Raw genomic sequence first — 19059 nt, forward strand, 5'->3', positions numbered from 1 at the left:
GCCTCCTCTCTTCCTCTCTTCTCTGTTTTCTTCAAGCTCAGAAGAGTGAAGACTCTTCCACAAGGCAGGCAAATCCCAAATCTCTCTCCCCATCCAACCCATCAAAGAGCTCGGCGTATCCTCGGCAGAGATGGGTCACCATGACAACTAGCTAGCACCAGAGCAGAGGCAGTGCAGTGAACCCTGCTCCCCTTCCCTAGAAGCCTTGGAGAAAGCCAGTGTTTCTCACTTTTCTGGTAAAACCCTCCTCCAAAGGTTCCCCAGCACTCTGTTCCCCCGGAGGAACCCAACCATGATCTAGCAGACAGTTTCACATCTAACCAGTGAGGGTGGTCTTCCAGCTGACAAGTCTGGGGGATTCCTAATGCTAGTCTGCAACAGACGTTAAAAGTAAAAGACCTCTCATCAACTCATCGGATAATAATCGTGAACGAGCGCTGGGTTAGGTGCATGGAGATCATTAGGCTCTAACAATGTGGCATCCACATGAGGAAGCCATTACGCTAACAAAACTGCAAATGTAAAAATAGAGCTCCACATAGTTTCCTGGTTACCACATTCTAATTCTGATGGCTTTTTGGTGCCAGAAAAATTTGGTTTCCTTTTGTCCCCTGCCATGCCCTGGTTCTCTTGCATGTATACTTATTGTGGGAGGAGACGGCTTGCTTTGCAAATGTCGAGTCCTTAACCCATAACCCTCCTCCACAGGGCTTGTCATGGAAGAATGAGTGTTGCTCTGTTTTTAGGGTTGCAGTGGCTCCAAGATCACTGCTATAGACCAGGCCTAGAAAGGGCTCAAATGGTCCCAGCTCCCAGGCCAAGAAGGGATATCCGGCCACCTGCCCAGCAGGGCACAGAGAAGACAGAATACCATCCTGTCCAATGATCTCAGGGTCAGGCTGTGTTCTAAGCCCCAGCTTGGCCTGTTGGAGCAAGGCACCGAGACAAAGCTGGGAGACAAACCCTCTGGACAATCTCAGGTTTGTGAAAAGGAAATTTATTACTTTGTTGAGGCAAGTTTCCCTTTGTCTGGAAAAGTAAAGGATTGACCTGGTTCTCTGCAGTGTGCAGCCTCATGTACCCCTGGTGTGAATCATAGCCATCCTCTAGATACTTTTTTTAATGTTGTAGGAAAATCAACACACGTCCGTAAGTGCTGCTGAGTTTTGAATCTGACCCACTTAGGGCCTGACATGTGGTACCCAAGACACTCATCCATGCATCATTCATTTATTCAGAGACACTGAGCACCTGAGGATGCACCTGGGACTGTCAGTGTCTCTGCCCTTATGGAATATTGCTGTATTTGAAATTTAGGGATCTTCCTGGTGAATCTCACATGCCTGAGGCTTAGGTGATATCTCATGACTACAGGATGACAGAGGGAAGGGGACATGTGTGGGTGTGGCCTGTTAAAAGTGGTCCTGGAAGGGGAAGTGTTGTCAGGCAGCAAGCCAGATGGCTCTGGCCTACCTCCCTAATTCCAGCACCTTCATTTTTCAAGCTGGGCACCACTCAGAACCTGGCTCTCACTCCCAGCTTGTTACCTTTGTGTCATGACTTCTCACATGACACACACATGCAATGACTCCCATAGCCTGGGCATCAGATAAACATGGCACCCCCCTGGCCACTTCCCTATGCTGCCCCTAAAGGGCTCCTGGGTTTGATGGACCAACCCTGGGTTGAGTCAAGCATGATGAAAACTCAAAGTGCAATTCACAGGTTGATGTCTCCTTGTCAAGAGATGGACCCACCCAGCCTAGGTCACTTCTTCTTCCATGTGGGCAGCTCTAGCACAGTGGCCTCCCGACCCTAGGAGGAAGTCTCCCCCAGATCACTTACCCATGCAGGAGAAGCTCTCCTCAGTCTCATGGAGGGGCTCAGCATAGCCATCAAGGGGCCAGCTGCCCTGGGAGAGGGGGCCAGGTTTCTGGTCAGTTTGCAACCTGTGGGACCAAGAAAGGGTAGTCACTCACGGTAGAGATGTCCTGGTCTCTAAGCCCCTCCATGGGGCTAAGAAAACCCTCTTAGAACTTGGTTCTTCTTCTCTGATAGTGCCCTGTACCACTCAGGGCCAGCTCCTCCCTGATGGGTATGTGCACACACCTGCCCTCCAGCAGGCAGCAGGCCTTCTGTGCAAAGCTGAGCCAGGCAGGGAGCCCCAGAGGACACTGGGATGCCTGATGCTTGTCACCCCTTGACGTTCTACAATCTACCCATTTCCCAGGAACGTTATCACCTATAGAGCAGAGGGATACCATAGCAACTCCAGGCCTTGGGTCCTTTGTCTTGCCATGATCCTTGCCCTCCGGATGAGCCTGTATGTACAGCCATGTACATACACACAGGGAAGAGCTCCCTCTGAAGCTGAAGTCACTGATTCCTGGTAGCTCAGGGGGCAAATAGGCTTTAGGCTTGCTCGTAGTCCAGGTAGCTGGTAGGTCAGGAAAGAAGGAGTAGGCTCAGCTGCAATCACAGTGACTCCTGGGAGGACAAGTCTCTTGCTAGGCCCGTTGTGGTAGGAGGAAGGAAGGGTGAGGTCTCTGGGCACCAGCTCCCAAGTGCACACAGACCTCTGAGCACAACCTCAACCGTACAGTTGCTCCCAGGAACAAAGGCTGTGGGAGCTTTCATTACAGGCAATTACCCTAGGCTCTGGGAGCTGGCCCGCCCACCCATCCACCCGCTGTCTCCAGCTAAATGGAGCCTTTGGCAGCTTGGCAGGAGGGGGAGGGGAGGGCTGTGTGGGCAGGAGGGGAAATTGAAGGGCCGGGCCATAGAACCCTGAGAGTCTCCAGTGCCACTGAGATTTGTCTTTCTCTCTCTCCAGTTTCCACTTTTTTCAATGCCTAGATGGCCGGGACTCTGGGCTCAATTTTGCCATTAACTCACTGTATAACCTGGAGTAGATCTCTTCTCCTCTCTGGGTCCGGCTTCCATCATGGGGTGAAAAGATGCCCCCCCAATGCTGGGATCAGTTTTACAGTCTAGGGTTGGGAGGTGTTTGCTGCTTCTGCTCAGCTTTTTCTAAGATATTTAGGCAGTGCTGAGCTCTTTTGTATCTCAGGCCCCTCAGGTGAATGCTGGGGATAGGGCAGGGTGGGGTGTCCTTAGAGAAAGCAGGAGGCCTCATCCTGGCCCCTGGGGGTGCTTGGTATGAAGGGGACAATTGCCATGTACTACTATCTCTTTTTTTTTTTTTTTTTTTTGACACAGGGTCTCACTGTGTCACTCAGGCTAGAGCACAGTGGTGTGATCAAAGCCCACTACAGCCTTGATTTCCTGAGCTTAAATGATCCTCCCACCTCAGCCTCCCAAGTAGCTGGGACTACAGGCTCAAGCCACCAAGCCCAGCTGATTTTCATATTTTTTGTAGAGATGGGGTTTTGCCATGTCACCCAGGCTGGTCTCGAACTCCTGAGCTCGAGATCTGCCCACCTCGGCCTCTCAAAGTGCTGGAATGACAGGTGTGAGCCACTGCACCAGGCTCTTATTGTCAATTAAATGTCTGTCCAAGTACACGAGTGCCAAGGGGATAAAGAAAGACTGGGGTTGGTTGGTTTCTTGGAAGAAATTAGAATGGACCTGGGATTTTGAAGTAGGGGATGCAACATATTGGTGAGAAAGTAACAGAACATTCTACTGGGGAGAGGGAATTCTATATAATGTGTCAACTGTTTCATTGATTAACATCATATATGTAAAGAGCTAAGCACAGTGTCTGGGCCACAGCAGGTATGCAATAACCAGTGTTAAAAATAGGAATAGGCAGACAGGTGCAGTGGCTCATTTCTGTAATCCCAGTACTTGGGGTAGGGGGGCTGAGGTGGGCATATCACTTGAGGTCAGAAGTTTGAGACCAGCCTGGCAAACATGGTGAAACCCCGCCTCTACTAAAAATACAAAAATTAGCCAGGCTTGGCGGTGCATGCCTGTAATCTCAGCTACTCGGGAGGCTGAGGCAGGAGGATCGCTTGAACCAGGGAGGTGGAGGTTGCAGTGAGCCGAGATCGTGCTACTGCACTCCAGCCTGGGCGACAGAGCGAGACTCCATTTCAAAAAAAAAGAAAAAGAAAAAGAAAAAGAAAAATAGGAATAGGCCAGGGTGGCAGCTCACAGCTGTCAATCTCAGAGCTTTGGAAGGCCAAGGCAGGAGGATCGTTTGAGCCCAAAAGTTTGAGCTTACAGTGAGCTATGATTGTGCCATTGTACCCCAGCCTGGGGGACAAAGCAAGACTCTGTCTCCAGTAAACAAATTAAAAACTAAAAACAAAAAAAAAGATATAGTTACAGTCATGATTATTGCTGCCATTAATATGATGCAAGAGTGGGCGAGGTTACATCAGTCATATGGGCCAGAAACTCCAATGGCAGAAACATTGACGAAGGAAGCCTTTATCTCTAATTTCAGTCGGCTCTGTATTTTTATCCACATTTGCCTCCATCTCTCCAGACATGGCCAGGCCTCCATGTCCGCCCTCACTTCTCAGCCTGAGTGGACAGCACTGTGTATGCCAGAAGTCAGGCAGAGGTTGAACCAGAGAGAAGAAACTTGCAGTAGTGACACCAGTAACCCTACGCTCCTGATACCGTTAACCATACTTCCAATTGAAGTCCAAACCAAGGCCCACCCAATGCAGGAAGAAGAGAACTGTTGGGGGTTAGGGAGGTGGTAGAGGGTGCACTGGCAGTTGGGAAAAGTCAGCAAGGGCTGTGGTGAAGCTTCTGTGGCTCTTTTCCAGGATAGCAGAGAGGGATGAGGTTGAGGATGTGATGGAATTAGATGTGTGAGACCAGGGTCTCCTGAGAGTGGACGGGGGATTGCACCTTCTCTGGGTCCAAAGGGAAGTGATGGATGAGAGGAGATAAGCTTCACTGGGAAGGCCACACCCAGGCCCTTGAAAAGAGAGGGCTGTGGAGGATGGGGCAGGAGAGAAGATGGCTGCAAGATTCATTCCCTGGAGAAGCAGGTCAGGCATGACCAGGCTGGAGACGGGGAGGGAAGCAGGTGACCTCGGCTTCTGCATTCCACTGGGGCTTTGCAGAAGGCCGAGATGCTGGGGTGGGTGGCGGGGAGGGAGGAGAGATTTCCACGAAAACACAATGTCTGCGGATTCTAGGGAGCAGATGGCACCTCCTTGGCTATGAAGCTTGGAAGGGTGGCCCAGCCTGGCCCTTGGCAGAGCTGCCATGGCAGCAGCTCTAGGCCCTGCAGGGTGTGCTGGGTGCCTGCCCATTGGCCTGCAGCGTCTTGGAGTGTCCTTGGTCCTAATCTCACCCTTGAGCCTCAAATCTATCTTGAACTAACTTCTAACCACCATGGTGATGAGTCAGGTCTTTGTGCCATGACCCTCTCTCCAACCCTAATCCAGAGCCTGAAAGGGGCAAGGTCTAGGAGGTAGGGTGGTGTGACACATTTCCATTTCTGTTTAAAATGCAAACATGCAATAAATGTTTGCTGAATGAAGGAAACATGGTTCTGTTTAAGCTGCATTAAAATATTTGGATGAAGAATTCTGACCTCTTTGGAAAATGTCAGGTTCTGAATATACCAGGGGACTTGTAAGGTAGATAACGTAAAATCTTAAACAATTTAATGCCTAGACACTTTTTCCCAAAGAATGAATTCAAAATGAAAGGAATCAGGTAGGAGAAGAAAGTCAAAGAGTCACCAGGGAAACATTTTACTAAGTGGAAAAAGGCCATTCAAAGGAAGGCCTGCCCCGCATTTCTGCTTCTTGAGTTCTCTCATCAGCTTCAGAATCTAAGTAAAGAAAGTCACAAGGGGACATAAGTGAGTTGCCCCTTAGGAAAAGAAGCATCGGTGCACTTTGCAGGCAGTACAGTCAGGCAGAAGATATGCTTTGAGAGCCAGGGGTCACCCTGGTAAGACCTCCCTTTGGCTGTGAAGTCAGAATTCTTGCAATAACCGGGAGTTCACTGCCTTCCGGTCAATTTGTAATCCTCTCTAGTTTTTGGAAAGTTCTTCCTCTTGAGCCTCAAATCTGTTTTGAACTAACTTCTAACCACCATGGTGATAAGTCAGGTCTTTGGAGCTGCACCAAGTAAATCTAATTCATCTTACAACATGACAGCCCTTCAAATATTTGAAAACAGTGCTCAGACCCTCTCTAAGCCTTCCCTTTCCAAAGCAAACTTCTTCAGTTCCTTTCATCATCCTATAACACCTTTTTTGATCCCCCAGCAACACGTCAGTCTTGCTCTACATTTGTTTTTGTGTGTCGATGTCCTTTTAAAATGTGGTGTTCACAACTGAATGTAACAGTCTAAATGCAGCCTAAACACGTGCAGAGTGTATTGGGACCATTCATTTTCTTGTCCTGAACTCCAAAGGCCTAGTCCTGTAATATTACATTGCATTCAATTTTTCAGAGATTAAGATACACAAGTTGCCTTCTGCTGAAGATTAAAGCTCCTAGTGGTTCCCTACCCCCACCTCCAGCTGCTCTGATGCCTCAGAGGTCCTTGGTGTGTAGGGGATGATGTACAAGCTTTTCTATGCCCAAAATATAAGTGAGAGTTTCTCCTTCCATTAGCGTAGGAGAAAAAATATAGGAAGTTAGTTTAGTCAGGAAGATACTTAATTTGCATTTGGGCATTTCTAAACTATATAATAATTAGTAATTAAAATTTAGTGTACTTACTGAAGTCATTTTAGTATAATTATATTTTTATTTAAAAAAAGCATAGTTTGCCAGGTGCGGTGGCTCACACCTGTAATCCCAGCACTTTGGGAAGCTGAGGCGGGCGGATCACGAGGTCAGGAGATTGAGACCATCCTGGCTAACACAGTGAAACCCTGTCTCTACTAAAAATATAAAAAAAAATTAGGCGGGCATGGTGGTGGGCGCCTGTAGTCCCAGCTACTCAGGAGGCTGAGGCAGGAGAATGGCGTGAACCTGGGAGGCAGAGGTTGCAGTGAGCCGAGATCGCACCACTGTACTCCAGCCTGGGTGACAGAGTGAGACTCCATCTCAAAAAAAAAAAAAAAAGCGTAGTTGACTAAGCGTTTGTTTTTCTATGCAATCAACTTGCAGTGTCTGAAAAAAGCTGGAGATACTAGCTTGTTGGCCATCCTGTTGTGAATACTGGACTGGCCACCTCCACCAACAATGATGGCAACACCTGTCTGTCTAAGAAGCGTTACTAATTCCTGATATGCCAGGCACATAAGTAGATATGCACAAGGCACTATAGCAAGTGGAGTGAGCAAGCGAGTAAGAGACAAGACAGACAGGTACAAGGTATTATGAGTGCAACAAGCAGTGTAGATTTTACTTACTAAGTAAAGGCGCAGTGCCCAAGCCAATAGAGTTGGTCTAACTCACAATGTTGGCAAATGTCCCACAATGAATTGGGCGAGACTGACGCTGCCTATGTATCTAGCTGCTTAAGCTTCCATGACACCCCAATCTGTATATTGTTCCAGAGGGCAAAAATAGACATTTTAGGGGTACCCTCCTTATGAGCCTCTTTTTGTTGTGGATTCCCCAGAGTCGAGAAAGATCAGAGCTTCAGTTGGTGTCCCCTTTTATGGTCCCAATCCCACCTCAGCTCTCCAAGCCCCCAACTCTGTAGGCCTCCACCTACCTAACTTCTTTTTGTATCGCCTGGGGCCCTCTGGTCTTTAACAGCCACTGATCATCAGGGTCCCTGTCCTCTTCCGGCTTGCCCCTTGGTCCCAGCATGGCTCTTCCCCCTTCCCTCCCTGCCTGCTCCCCAGCTCACCTGTACTGGAAGGGGGCCACCGTCGCTGTGACTGGCTGACTCTGCTGATGGACTGAGGAGAAGCTAATGGCCCCCGGAGAGGGAGAGGGGCGCTTGCTCTGCACTGGGCTGCAGACTGGAGAGGAAGCCCATGAAGCTGCCCCCTCATCAGGCTCCAAAGACCTGGGGGTCCCAGAACTTTTGTAGTTTATATCTCTTTGGTCTTTTCCTAGGCAGCTTGGAGGCTTCCGACCTTCTGGAGCAACTGGTATTTGAGTTTCTCCGTGAAAGCTCGTCCGAGAAGGGCTTCTGCCCCGGGTCTGGCAGACTAGAGTTCCTTCCTGGGCTTTCTTCTTCTTTCCCTGGGTGCCTTGTCTCTCGCCAATTCTTCCGGATCCAGCCCGGCTGGAGAGGGCTGCTTTTGGGGTTGTCCTGGGACTATTCCATGGGGAGCTGGAGGGGCCTTCCCCATCCTCAGCTGACTCCCTCACCGCCCCAGCAAACTTGGGAGAGCCTCTCCCCCGGAAGGCCCTAGGAGAGGAGTTTCTGGAAGGACCTGCAGCCTTTCCCAGTCTGGGGGAGGCCGCTCTCTGTGGGCTCAGGGCCGGGCCGGCCTGGCGCGGCCGCAGCTGGGGAGAAGCGCCCGGCGTAGGAATCCTGGTCTGGGAAGAGGCACGAGGCACCGGGATGGAAGAGGCGTAGTGAGGGCGGCTGGCGGGATTCACATTGGCCATCCCATTCATGGTCTGCAAGGCTGGAAGTGTGGGCTACTGTCCTGCAGGGAGAGAGGGCAAAAAAAGACCGTCAGGCACATCCCCACAAGCTTCCATCCTTGAGTGTAGAAAGAGGATGTTGGGGTCTGTGGGGAGGCTAGAGCGCCCAGGCTGGGCACTGGCACTCCTGGTTCGCATTATGACTGGGTCACTGGCTACCCGCTGGACTCTGGGCAAATCCCTTTCCCTCTCTGCTCTGAAAAGCTGTTATGAGGCTCATCTGCAAGCACATATGGGAAAGTGCTTTGTGAATTGCAATGTGCTGTACAAATGGGCTTCGTTTAACTTTCTTTGACTCTGTTCCTGTTCACTGATCGGGGACAGACTCTCCTTCTCACAGCTGCTCCCCCTCAGGCCTTTCTTAGTACCCCGAGTCTAGAATGTCCTCCACACTAAACAAGTTTCCTCATGTTCTCGGCCTCTGCCCTGCATGTTCTTTCCACTCATCACTGCAGCTGACCCCTGGCTCTCTTCACAGGACACTCTCCAGGGCAGTGCAACCTTCTCCCACATGCTTTTGGGGCCCAAGGGTGGGAGGGCCAATCACAATCCCCGCAGACCATAAACTTGTAAATTGGCAAATGCTGCCCCTTGAGGCTCCTGCCATTCCCTGGGCCCTCCCTACTGTCCCCACCCCCATAGTCACTGGGCATTTGGCACGTGGCTCACAGTTTTCCTCTCTAGCTCATTCCCTACCCACCTCCCCCTCTGGCAAAACTGACCTCTGCCACCTCCTGCCACCCTCGTCTAAAAGAGACTGAGTGTACCACCTTTTGTTCAAGGCAGTTCCTTGTGCAGGCCCTGTCAATAGCACTTGATCTCTTCTCTTCCAAACCTTGACTCATTAATCATCCCCTTCTCTCTTGTATCTTCAACCCTTCCCCCTTCACCAGCTTCCCCTCCTAGCCATGTTAATTAATGAATTAATCACTTCCATTTCAAAGGGAATTTAAAGCAGTTTACAAAGACACATACAATCAATTCCAGATAGATTAAAGAGTTAAAGGTTAAAAAATGAAGCCATAAAAAATGTTCAGAACACATGCATGAACGTTTCCATAATTTTGTTGTGGGAGAGGCCCTTCTAAGTACCACATCAAAGGCAGAAATCAAAAAGTAAAACACTGATAGATGTGAGTGCATAAAAATTAAAATCTCTATATGGGCAAAAAACCTTTTCAAAAGGTTCGAGACATCAATAAACTATAAAAATACTTGCAACAGGCCGGGCACAGTGGCTCACACCTGTAATCCCTGCACTTTGGGAGGCCGAGGGAGGTGGATCACCTGAAGTCAGGAGACAGAGACCAGCCTGGCCATCATGATGAAACCCCATCTCTACTAAAAATACAAAAATTAGCCAGGAGTGGTGGCGTGTGCCTGTAATCCCAGCTACTAGGGAGGCTGAAGCAGGAGAATCGCTTGAACTCGGGAGGTGGAGGTTGCAGTGAGCTGAGATTGCACCACTGCACTCCAGCCTGGGCGACAAGAGCAAAACTCTGTCTCAAAAAAAAAAAAAAAAAAAAAACAAAACTTGCAACAAGTATGAAAAACAAGGAATTAATACCTTTACATATAGGTAGTTCTACCAAATCAATATTTGAAAGCAAACACCCCATAGAATAAAGGGCAGGCGGGGCACAGTGGCTCACACCAGTAATCCTAGGGTGGCACCTGACGAGACCTGGACTCCCTTGAGTCCAGGAGTTTGACACCAGCCTGGGCAACATGGTGAAACCTTATCTCTACAAAAAATTTAAAAAACAAAAACAAAATTAGCCAGGCATGGTAGTGTGTGCCTGTAGTCCCACTACCTGGGAGGCTGAGGCAGGAGGATCGCTTGAGCCTGGGAGGTGGAGGTTAAAGTGAGCTGAGATCATGCCACTGTACTCTAGCCTAGGTGACAGAGTGAGACCCTGTGAACAAGAAAACTGCAAAAGAATAAATACAACTGGCCAAAACAAAACAAAAACCAAAGACTATTAGAAATTGAAGAGATGCAAATTAAATAAGTTATCATTTGTTGCTATCAGATGTACTATATCGTAGAAAGTTAAAATATCCAGTGTTGGTAAGAGTATATGGCCATGAGGCTGGGTGCGGTGGCTCACACCTGTAATCCCAGCACTTTGGGAGGCTGAGGTGGGCGGATCAATTGAGGTCAGGAGTTTGAGACCAGCCTGACTAACATGGCAAAACCTCATCTCTGCTAAAAATACACACACACACACACACACACACACACACACACACACACTAAATAGCTGGGCATGGTAGCACATGTCTGTATTCCCAGCTACTCAAAAAGCTGAGGCAGGAGAATTGCTTGAACCTGGGAGGCAGAGGTTACAGTGCACCGAGATTGCACCACTGCACTCCAGCCTGAACGAGAGAGCGAGACTCTGTCTCCAAAAAAAAAAAGAGTATATGGCCCCCATACACTGCTGTGGGAACAATGCCAAATCTAAAAATGTATGCTAGGAAAATGATTACAGATGGGAGCAAAGATTTATGTACAATGAAAATACTCAGTTTGATTCTCAAAGTGTGAACTGGCATTGGATGAAGACGAAGACAAAGGACATTCTGGACAGAAAAGACCACCAAAGCATGGCCAGTTCCCTTGAGATCCCTGGGATCCCCCCCTTCCATATTGTGGAGAAAGCTGTAAGCAACCACACAGAATTGTTTATGGCTGTTGCTGACCTTTCCCTGACCTTTGACTCTGTGGTCTGGACCAGTTACAGCCTAAGCTATAAGAAGTCAATGTAGACCCTTAAGCATTGATGGATTTCTAAAACTCCAGTTTGAAGTGACCACGAGAGCCAGGGCTTATTGGATTGCTCTGCAATAAATGAAATAATTTCCACAAGAAATTATTCTACAAGGGAAGTGCTATGACCCCCTCATCCTTTTCTCTAATTTGTACTTTAATGACTTGATACCGCTATTTGATGAGTGAAAGCAACCCCCATCCTACCCAGCAGAAGAAGGGCAGCAAAGCCATGTGTGCCCAGGGAATTATCACCAGCTCGCCTCTGCTTCTCCAGTGGCTGCCCATGGCCTAGGCCTGGAGGCCCACACCCAGGGCTTGCCTGCCTCCTGCCTCTTCCTCATCTAGCTCATGCCATTCCCTGCCCACCCACCAGGACAGAGACTGGGAGACCCTGTGAGTCACCCTCTACTTGCCCACAGTCTCCCACGAAGGGTACCCCATCCAGCTCCCAGCCTCAACATGTCAAGGACAACCCCACAGAAGGGACAGAAAAGGACTTTCATAAAGGAAACTCGGAAAGCATAAGCAGGTACTACCTGCAGCTGTGAGAATCCGGGTAAATTATTCAACCTTTCCATGTCCAGTCTGCAAAATGAGGATAGGGCAAAATCTAGGAACTGCAGTTAGATGGAGAAGCAAGTACTCTTTAAGACCAGAAGAGAGCACCATGCTTAATCCTGGCTTCAGGCCAGTAGTCAGAATTATTTCCCAGTAGAGATGAGAGTGGATTGACTTTGTTACCCTCCTTCTATCTAGCCACCCCTCTACTGGTCAGTCATGTGCATCTGTGACAATGCCAAGCAGGACCGGAGGTAAAGCGCGGACCTGCTCAGAGACTCATGTGGGCCCCAAGCTGCCGACCTTGGCCTATAACACTGAGATAGGCTGTACACTGATGTACAGCTAACCAGCTTGCTACCCATGAGAAGGGCCTTAGACCACTGACCCATTGCAGCCACACCCCTGAGATTTCAGCATTCCCAGGTTCAATTCCCTGCACTGACAATGTGCCACATGGCCCTTGTGCTTCTGCCCTCTGCTAAAATCCCCACCAAATCCCACTGTGGGGACCAAAGCCAATTACGCACCCTAGACCATCCCTTCTGGAAGCTACGTTGGTGAGAGAATCCAGAACTAAATCTCGACTCTACCTTCATCTCTCCTGGGAGTCCCTCCCCAACTCAGGTTGTTTTGGCCAATAACCACCCCCAACCAAGAGCCCAACTCACCTACATTGTCCGCCATGCATCCCTGGGCTCCCAGCCCCTTGGCTCAGACTTCCCCCAGTCCCTATTGCTAGGGCTGGCTGGATTTCCAGCGAAAAGAGCCCTAAGACTGAGAAGGCTGCATCTCCCTCACTTGCTAATGGAGCAGACGCAGTTGCTGCTTTTCCTGGATCATCATTTTTTCAAAAGCTCGATGGGTGGAGGATTTAAAACATTCCCATGGTAGGTCACAAGAGCCCTACCCACCCCCGCTCGACTGCAGATGGGCCCTGCTCTCTCCTCCTTCCGCAACTTGATAGCCCTCACCTAGACTGGGAGGAGGATGCACACAGGATGTGACAACCATTGACCCTAGGTGGAAGCCTGGGAGGATCAGACCATATTTGGGGTGGTGGAGGAGGGCTCCCCAAATAGTGAGTTATTTTAGCCTGGGTGGGAAAGGGGTCATGAAGGAGCTTTCCTGGTTTGCCTTTGGAGTGAGAACCCACAGGTACTCAGCATCTTTAAGGACACCTGGCAAATGCTTCTGCCCTAGACAGAGTAACAGTCCTTTGTATTGAGACATTGTTTCTAGTTCTTAACAACAACCTTACAAAGTAAGTTTTAGTACCCCTTTCACAGGTAAAGAAAATGAGGTGGAGAAGGTTAAGTGAGCTGCCCAAGGACACACACAGCTAAAAAGTGGGAGTGGTGTCACTCAAATGCAGATGGACAGGACTCTGAGGCTCAAGGGTGGATCCCCTTGGCCACACCTGCCGAGAGCATATCCAGGCTCTGCCTACACACCCCCAACCTCCATGATCAACTCTGACCTTGCTCTGATTGGAGCTTGGGGCCTTCCAGAGGTAGAGCTGGGGTTGGGGAGGGGGGATCCAATTTACAGGGTGGAAACCGGAAGAGAAGATCAGTCATAGGCAGCTCTAGGGGAGGCCTCTTTTCCTTCTCTTATTCTCCCAACATGCTGGAGATCTAGCTAGTTTTCCCCAACCACCTTATATGCTGTTTGCCTTCAGTGGTACTGCAGGTCTGCGTGGTACAGGGGCACTGCCCATGTAAGACTGCAGGTAACATGCATGGGAGGGGGAGAAGATAGGCCTCATCCAGCCCGGCTGCAGGTTTAATATGCCTAGTTGGTGGCAAGTGGCACACCTCGGTTGGGGTGGGGATTGAGGAGGAAGACTGGAATTTCAGGTCTCTGGCAGCAGGGGTGGGGTGGCTGGGGAAGAAAGGGGAGAGAATACACATGGGGAGTGGGATTTGAGCTGAGGCCCATGGACGAGGATGCCTCCAAAGCTGAAAGGTGAGGCCTCTGCACAGGTCATCTCTCCTGGGGCCTAGACATGCCTGCTGGCTACAGCACCCAGTTTACATTCTTAATGGACCAAATGATTTGGGAGACATCATGCTTGCTCTGTGGCTCTGTTTCCCTTCCTCTGAAATGAGGGGAACTTTTTCTGCCCCATCTCACTCTCTACTGCCTCATGTTCTGTCTGAGCAGACTGAATAAAATAATGTCGGGAAAATGTTTGCTCTCTTGAGATGCATAATGTTAGCTACAATGGCCCTCATCTCCTGGATCTCAGTGTTAGACAAAAATGTGTCTGAGAAGCAGGACAATCTACATCTGTTTCTTTTTATTTGTTCTTGAGACAGGGCCCAGGCTGGAGAGCAGTGGTGCAATAATAGCTCACTGCAGACTCAATCTCCCAGGCTTAAGTGATCCTCCCACCTCAGCCTCTTGAGTAGCTGAAACTATAATGACACACACCACCACAAGGGGCTAATTTTTTTTATTTTTATTTTTAGTAGAAATGAGGTCTTGCTATGTTTCCCTGGCTGGTCTCAAACTCCTGAGCTCAAGCGATCCTCCTGCCTCCTTGGGCTCCCAGAGTGCTGGGATTACAGGCATGAGCTCCCGTCCCCGGCTTATGTCTCTTAAACAAGGGTCTGTTCAAGCCGAAGAGCTTGGCTGTCAGTATCAATCATCCTTTGTGATAACTTTGCAATGTGTCTGGGGAGTCTCAAGGGCAGAAGTTTAGGGGTAGAGCTGGAGATGCAAGCAAGGAGAGTGTTTCTTTCTTATGGGAGTGTGTGTGTGTGTGTGTGTTTGTGTGTGTGTGCGTGTGTGTGTGTGACAGAGAGAGAGAGAGAGAGAGAGATTGGGGAATCTTATCAGATCCTCCACTTCCAAACATGCTCTCTTTGTTCTTTCTCCTTCTAAGTGCCTTGATCTGAAATTTCACTTAACCTCAGTGAACAAGAGGAGGGCCTCAGTGCTCTTTAGTTCCCTCATCCTGGGGATCCCAGTCCTCAATAAATTACACTAGGGAGTTAGTACTCCCTGTTGCAAAAGAACATTGCACTTACAAAGGGATTCATGGCAGGATCCCTTTGTTCAACCACACACCTTGGCTGGGCACCTTCCATGTACCAGGTGCTGTGGCAATTGCGATGGCTGAGACCCAGGTTCTGCTCTCTAGGAGCTAGCAATCTGGTGGGGAAGAAACACATGCACACTTGTGACAAGTAACATGTGCAGGCAGTACATGCATCAAGAGAGACAAAACAGGCCGGGCATGGTGGCTTATGTCTGTAATCCCAGCACTTTGGGAGGCCGAGGCAGGTGGATCATCTGAGGTCGGGAGTTCGAGACCAGCCTGACCAACATGGAGAAACCCTGTCTCTACTAAAACTACAAAATTAGCTGGGCGTGGTGGCGCATGCCTGTAATCCCAGCTACTCAGGAGGCTGAGGCAGGAGAATCGCTTGAACCTGGGAGTCGGAAGTTGCAGTGAGCCGAGATTGCGCCATTGCACTCCAGCCTGGGCAACAACAGTGAAACTTCATCTCAAGAAAAAAAAAAGAGAGAGAGAGAGAGACACACACAAAATAGAGTACCGTGGGGATTTAGTTGTCATGGTCTGTCAGTGAAGCAGGATCTGGGGAGGCTTTTAGGAAGAGCAGTCAGGTTGGTAGTTGGTAGTTTGAGGTCTGGGAAGTAGTGGATTTGATGGTAGAACTCCTCATGCCCCTGGGTCTATCCATCAGTGCCCCAATACAGACTCCTGCTCTTTAAAGAGACTCTGTGGTACAGTGGTTAAAGAATAAACTCTGGAGCCAGAATGCCTGGGTCCAAAGCGTGGCTCTGTCATTTGCTGGTGGTGTGACCTAAGGCAAATTGCGGAACCTCTGAGTTCTCTCCTCTGTAAAATGAGATCGAGACAGGATCTACTCATAGGATTGCTGTGAAGAGTAAGTTAGTTAATGAACAGAAAGTGCTTAGAACAGTGTCTGGCACATAGTAAGGACTCAGCAAGTATTTCTGTTATGATCACAGACACACACACACACAAAAACAACTTCTTTTTCAAGTGTCCCTCCATCCCACGTACCCAGGGATAGAGGCTGAGCTGCCTCATTCTCCTGAGCTTCCAGCAGAGCAGAAGAGGATAAGAACACCTGCCAGGTCTGGATCAGAAACCTGGAGCATCAACAGGTACAACACTGTCCATGCTTCACACAATAACACCCAAGCGCCCACAGTGGAAAAGGCAGGAAACTAGATAGCTCGAAAAATGTGTCATGGAAAGAGTAAAGGCTTTTGAATCTGGAAAATCTGGGTTCAAATCCTAGCTCTGCTACTTCCTGCTATGTGGCTTTAGAAAAGTTAAGTTTTCTGAGCCCAGAGTCCGCATCTGCAATAGGTAGTCATGGGGTTTTATAAAGAAGCAATGAAAGAATAAAGATAAGGCACCTAGCATGGTGACTGGCACATAGGAAGTGCTCAAGAAATGGCAGAAATTGGCCAAGAATGGTGACTCATGCCTGTAATCCCAGCACTTTGGGAGGCCAAGGTGGGTGGATCACGAGGTCAGGAGTTCAAGACCAGCCTAGCCAAGATGGTGAAACCCCGTCTCTACTAAAACTACAAAAATTAGCCAGGCACGGTGGCAGGTGCCTGAAATCCCAGTTATTCAGGAGGCTGAAGCAGGAGAATCACCTGAACCCAGGTGGCAGAGGTTGCAGTGAGCTGAGATCGCGCTACTGCACTCCAGCCTGGGCGACAGAGTGAGACTCCATCTCAAAAAAAGAAAGAAAGAAAGAGAGAGAGAGAGAGAAAGAAAAGAAAAAAGAAAAGGAAAGGAAAGAAAAGAAAAGAAAAGAAAAGAAAAGAAAAGAAAAGAAAAGAAAAGAAAAGAAAAGAAAAGGAAGAAATGGCAGAAATTATGTTAAGGAGAACAGCCACACCTCCTCCCTCCTCCCAAAGGGAAGTTGCCAAATTCAGACACAGAATGGGACAGTCTGGTGGATGGCAGGTGAGTTGAGAGGCTGGTGGCTTCCCAGGCAAAGTGGGACAGTCCCTGCCCCTGAACATGATGTATCAGCCACATCCAACATACTTTTCTCTCTCCTCCCTTTCCAGTCTACATCCCACAGCTGTCTGCTGTCTAAGTCTCACCCTGGTACTTTATTTTTAAATCAAACACTTTTTAGTTGCATTTGCTGACTGCCTGTCAGACATTGTTCTAAGTGCTTTGCGTATATTAACTTGTAATTGTTCTATAAGTTGGTGCTATTATTATCATTTCCACTTCAGAGGCAAGGACGCTGAAGCACAGAGAGGCTAAGGAACTTTCTCACGATCACACAGCTAGTAAATGGCAGAGTCAAGATTAGATCCAAACAGTCTAGCTCCAGAGATTGTGCTTCTTACCCTACAGCCTAAATCCAGGCCTCAGCCCTGACTCCTTTCCACCCCAATCTTCCAGCCTTTCAGCCTCATTCCAGCGCCAGGCCCCGCCCCATCAGGACAAATGGAGGCTACCTGGCCATTAAAGCTCTGCAAACCCCAGAGCAAGGAAGTGTTGTGGGCCTATAAATATTTCACTCTGACTCAGAGGGTGGTGAGAGCCTAAGCACCAGCTCCCTCTGATCTCCCAGGGGCGGGGCGAGGGGAAAGGAAGGCGAGCACCAGTATTCGGCGGCGGTCCCTCTCTCCCCGGTCTGTAGAACTGGCCAGTCGCAAGTTCCCGGCCCCGCTCTCCACCGCCCTTCCTGCCCTTGAGGCGCCCGCGGCAGCTGCCAGGGTTGGGGGCACACGGGGCGGCGGCCGTGGTGCTGATAGGACAGCTCCTCCTGCAGTGGCCCTGTTAAAGCGGCCGCGATTGCGTTTGGGAATGCACTGAATATACCCATTTAGAAAAGGTCAGAACATTTTAACCGGAGCATCTAGGGGTTGGATATGTCAAAAAAGAAAGAAAGAGGACAAGGAAAATATTTATAGTAAAGGGCTGGAGTATCTCTGAACTCAAGCACTGAGATATGGACACTGCACAGCACAGAGTGTTGGCTAAAAACAGAGGTCCTGGAGCCAGAACCACCCCCTCTCCCCACTCGACCCCAGCTCCATCTTCCCACTCCCCACCCAGTCCCCTCAGCCCCCTGTACAAATCTGGGTATTGCTGCTTCCTGCTTTGTGGTCCTGAGCAAATTACTTAACCTCCTTGGCCTATTTCCTCATCTTTGAAATGGGGATGATAACATCTACCTTAAAGTGTTGCTATAAAGACTAAGTGAATTATTTATTATTATTATTATTGAGCCTTGCTCTGTCACCCAGGCTGGAGTGCAGTGGCGCGATCTTGGCTCACTGCAACCTCTGCCTCCCAGGTTCAAGTGATTCTCCTGCCTCAGCCTCCCATGTAGCCAGGATTACAGGCATGTGCCACCATGCCCGGCTAATTTTGTATTTTTAGTAGAGATGGGGTTTCTCCATGTTGGTCAGGCTGGTCTCGAACTCCTGACCTCAGGTGATCCGCCTGCCTCAGCCTCCCAAAGTGCTGGGATTACAGGCGTGAGCCACCACACCTAGCCAAGACTAAGTGAATTATGAGAGGAAAATCATGGAAGACAGTTCCTGGTCCATAATAAACACTGAATACTAGCTAGTTATCATTAAGTCAAGTCATTAGCACAGCTTGTATCTCCCTTCTCTGTTCTGCCCCAATTTTCTAATTAGTACCTTTTGTCAGCCATTTCAGTCAGAATAGCACAAACGTCACTAGAATGTTTCACCTTTAACATAAATTTGTGTTTTCTTATTTGAGTACAAATAGGACAGTCAATTTATATAGGGTTGGTGGCCGCAGGAGGCGGGGAGAGGGTAACCAAATTACACAGCAAGCCAAGTTTCCAAAATAAATACATTTAAGACCGTGGCATGGGTTAGTAAGAAAGATGGGGAGATCTCTTTTCATGGAGGTCCTTCTGAATTGAGGCAATCCTGAGTACATGAAGATGACTTAGATGCAACCTGTTCAGAGACAGGAAATGGACAGAATGACCTGCATGAGTCCAGAGGCCACAGACAGAATCCCTGGACCCCAAACAGGCCTCTTTCCAAGCTTTCTTACAACATCTGACATGTACCCTCCCTCTGTCCTGGAAATCCTGGTTAGTTCCTCCCAGGGCCAAATCTCAACTTGGGCTTCACCTCAGGCAAGAGAGAAGTGTGTCCCTTGGTGCTACTCCAAAGACATGACTCATACTGCTG

At 49.1% G+C, this 19059-nt stretch overlaps 1 protein-coding gene across 4 annotated transcripts in view; it reads right to left on the reverse strand.

Annotated features, from left to right (window-relative positions):
• Positions 1-19059, reverse strand: part of NAV1 (neuron navigator 1) — a 283952-nt gene that overhangs the window by 190336 nt on the left and 74557 nt on the right. For 3 of the 4 annotated variants that reach the window (XM_032136971.2, XM_058430891.1, XM_058430890.1), the window contains 2 exons: positions 7753-8506; positions 1846-1949 (listed from right to left, as the gene is read on the reverse strand). In XM_032136971.2, the coding sequence (XP_031992862.1) occupies positions 1846-1949; positions 7753-8474 (826 nt within the window). In that variant the 5' untranslated portion in view covers positions 8475-8506. Of the gene's footprint in view, positions 1-1845; positions 1950-7752; positions 8507-19059 lie in introns of those variants that run through there. The other variant, XM_058430892.1, reaches the window with a different exon arrangement.

The sequence above is a fragment of the Hylobates moloch genome, unplaced genomic scaffold (genome assembly GCF_009828535.3).
Source record: "Hylobates moloch isolate HMO894 unplaced genomic scaffold, HMol_V3 SCAFFOLD_18, whole genome shotgun sequence".
Lineage (NCBI taxonomy): Eukaryota > Metazoa > Chordata > Mammalia > Primates > Hylobatidae > Hylobates > Hylobates moloch.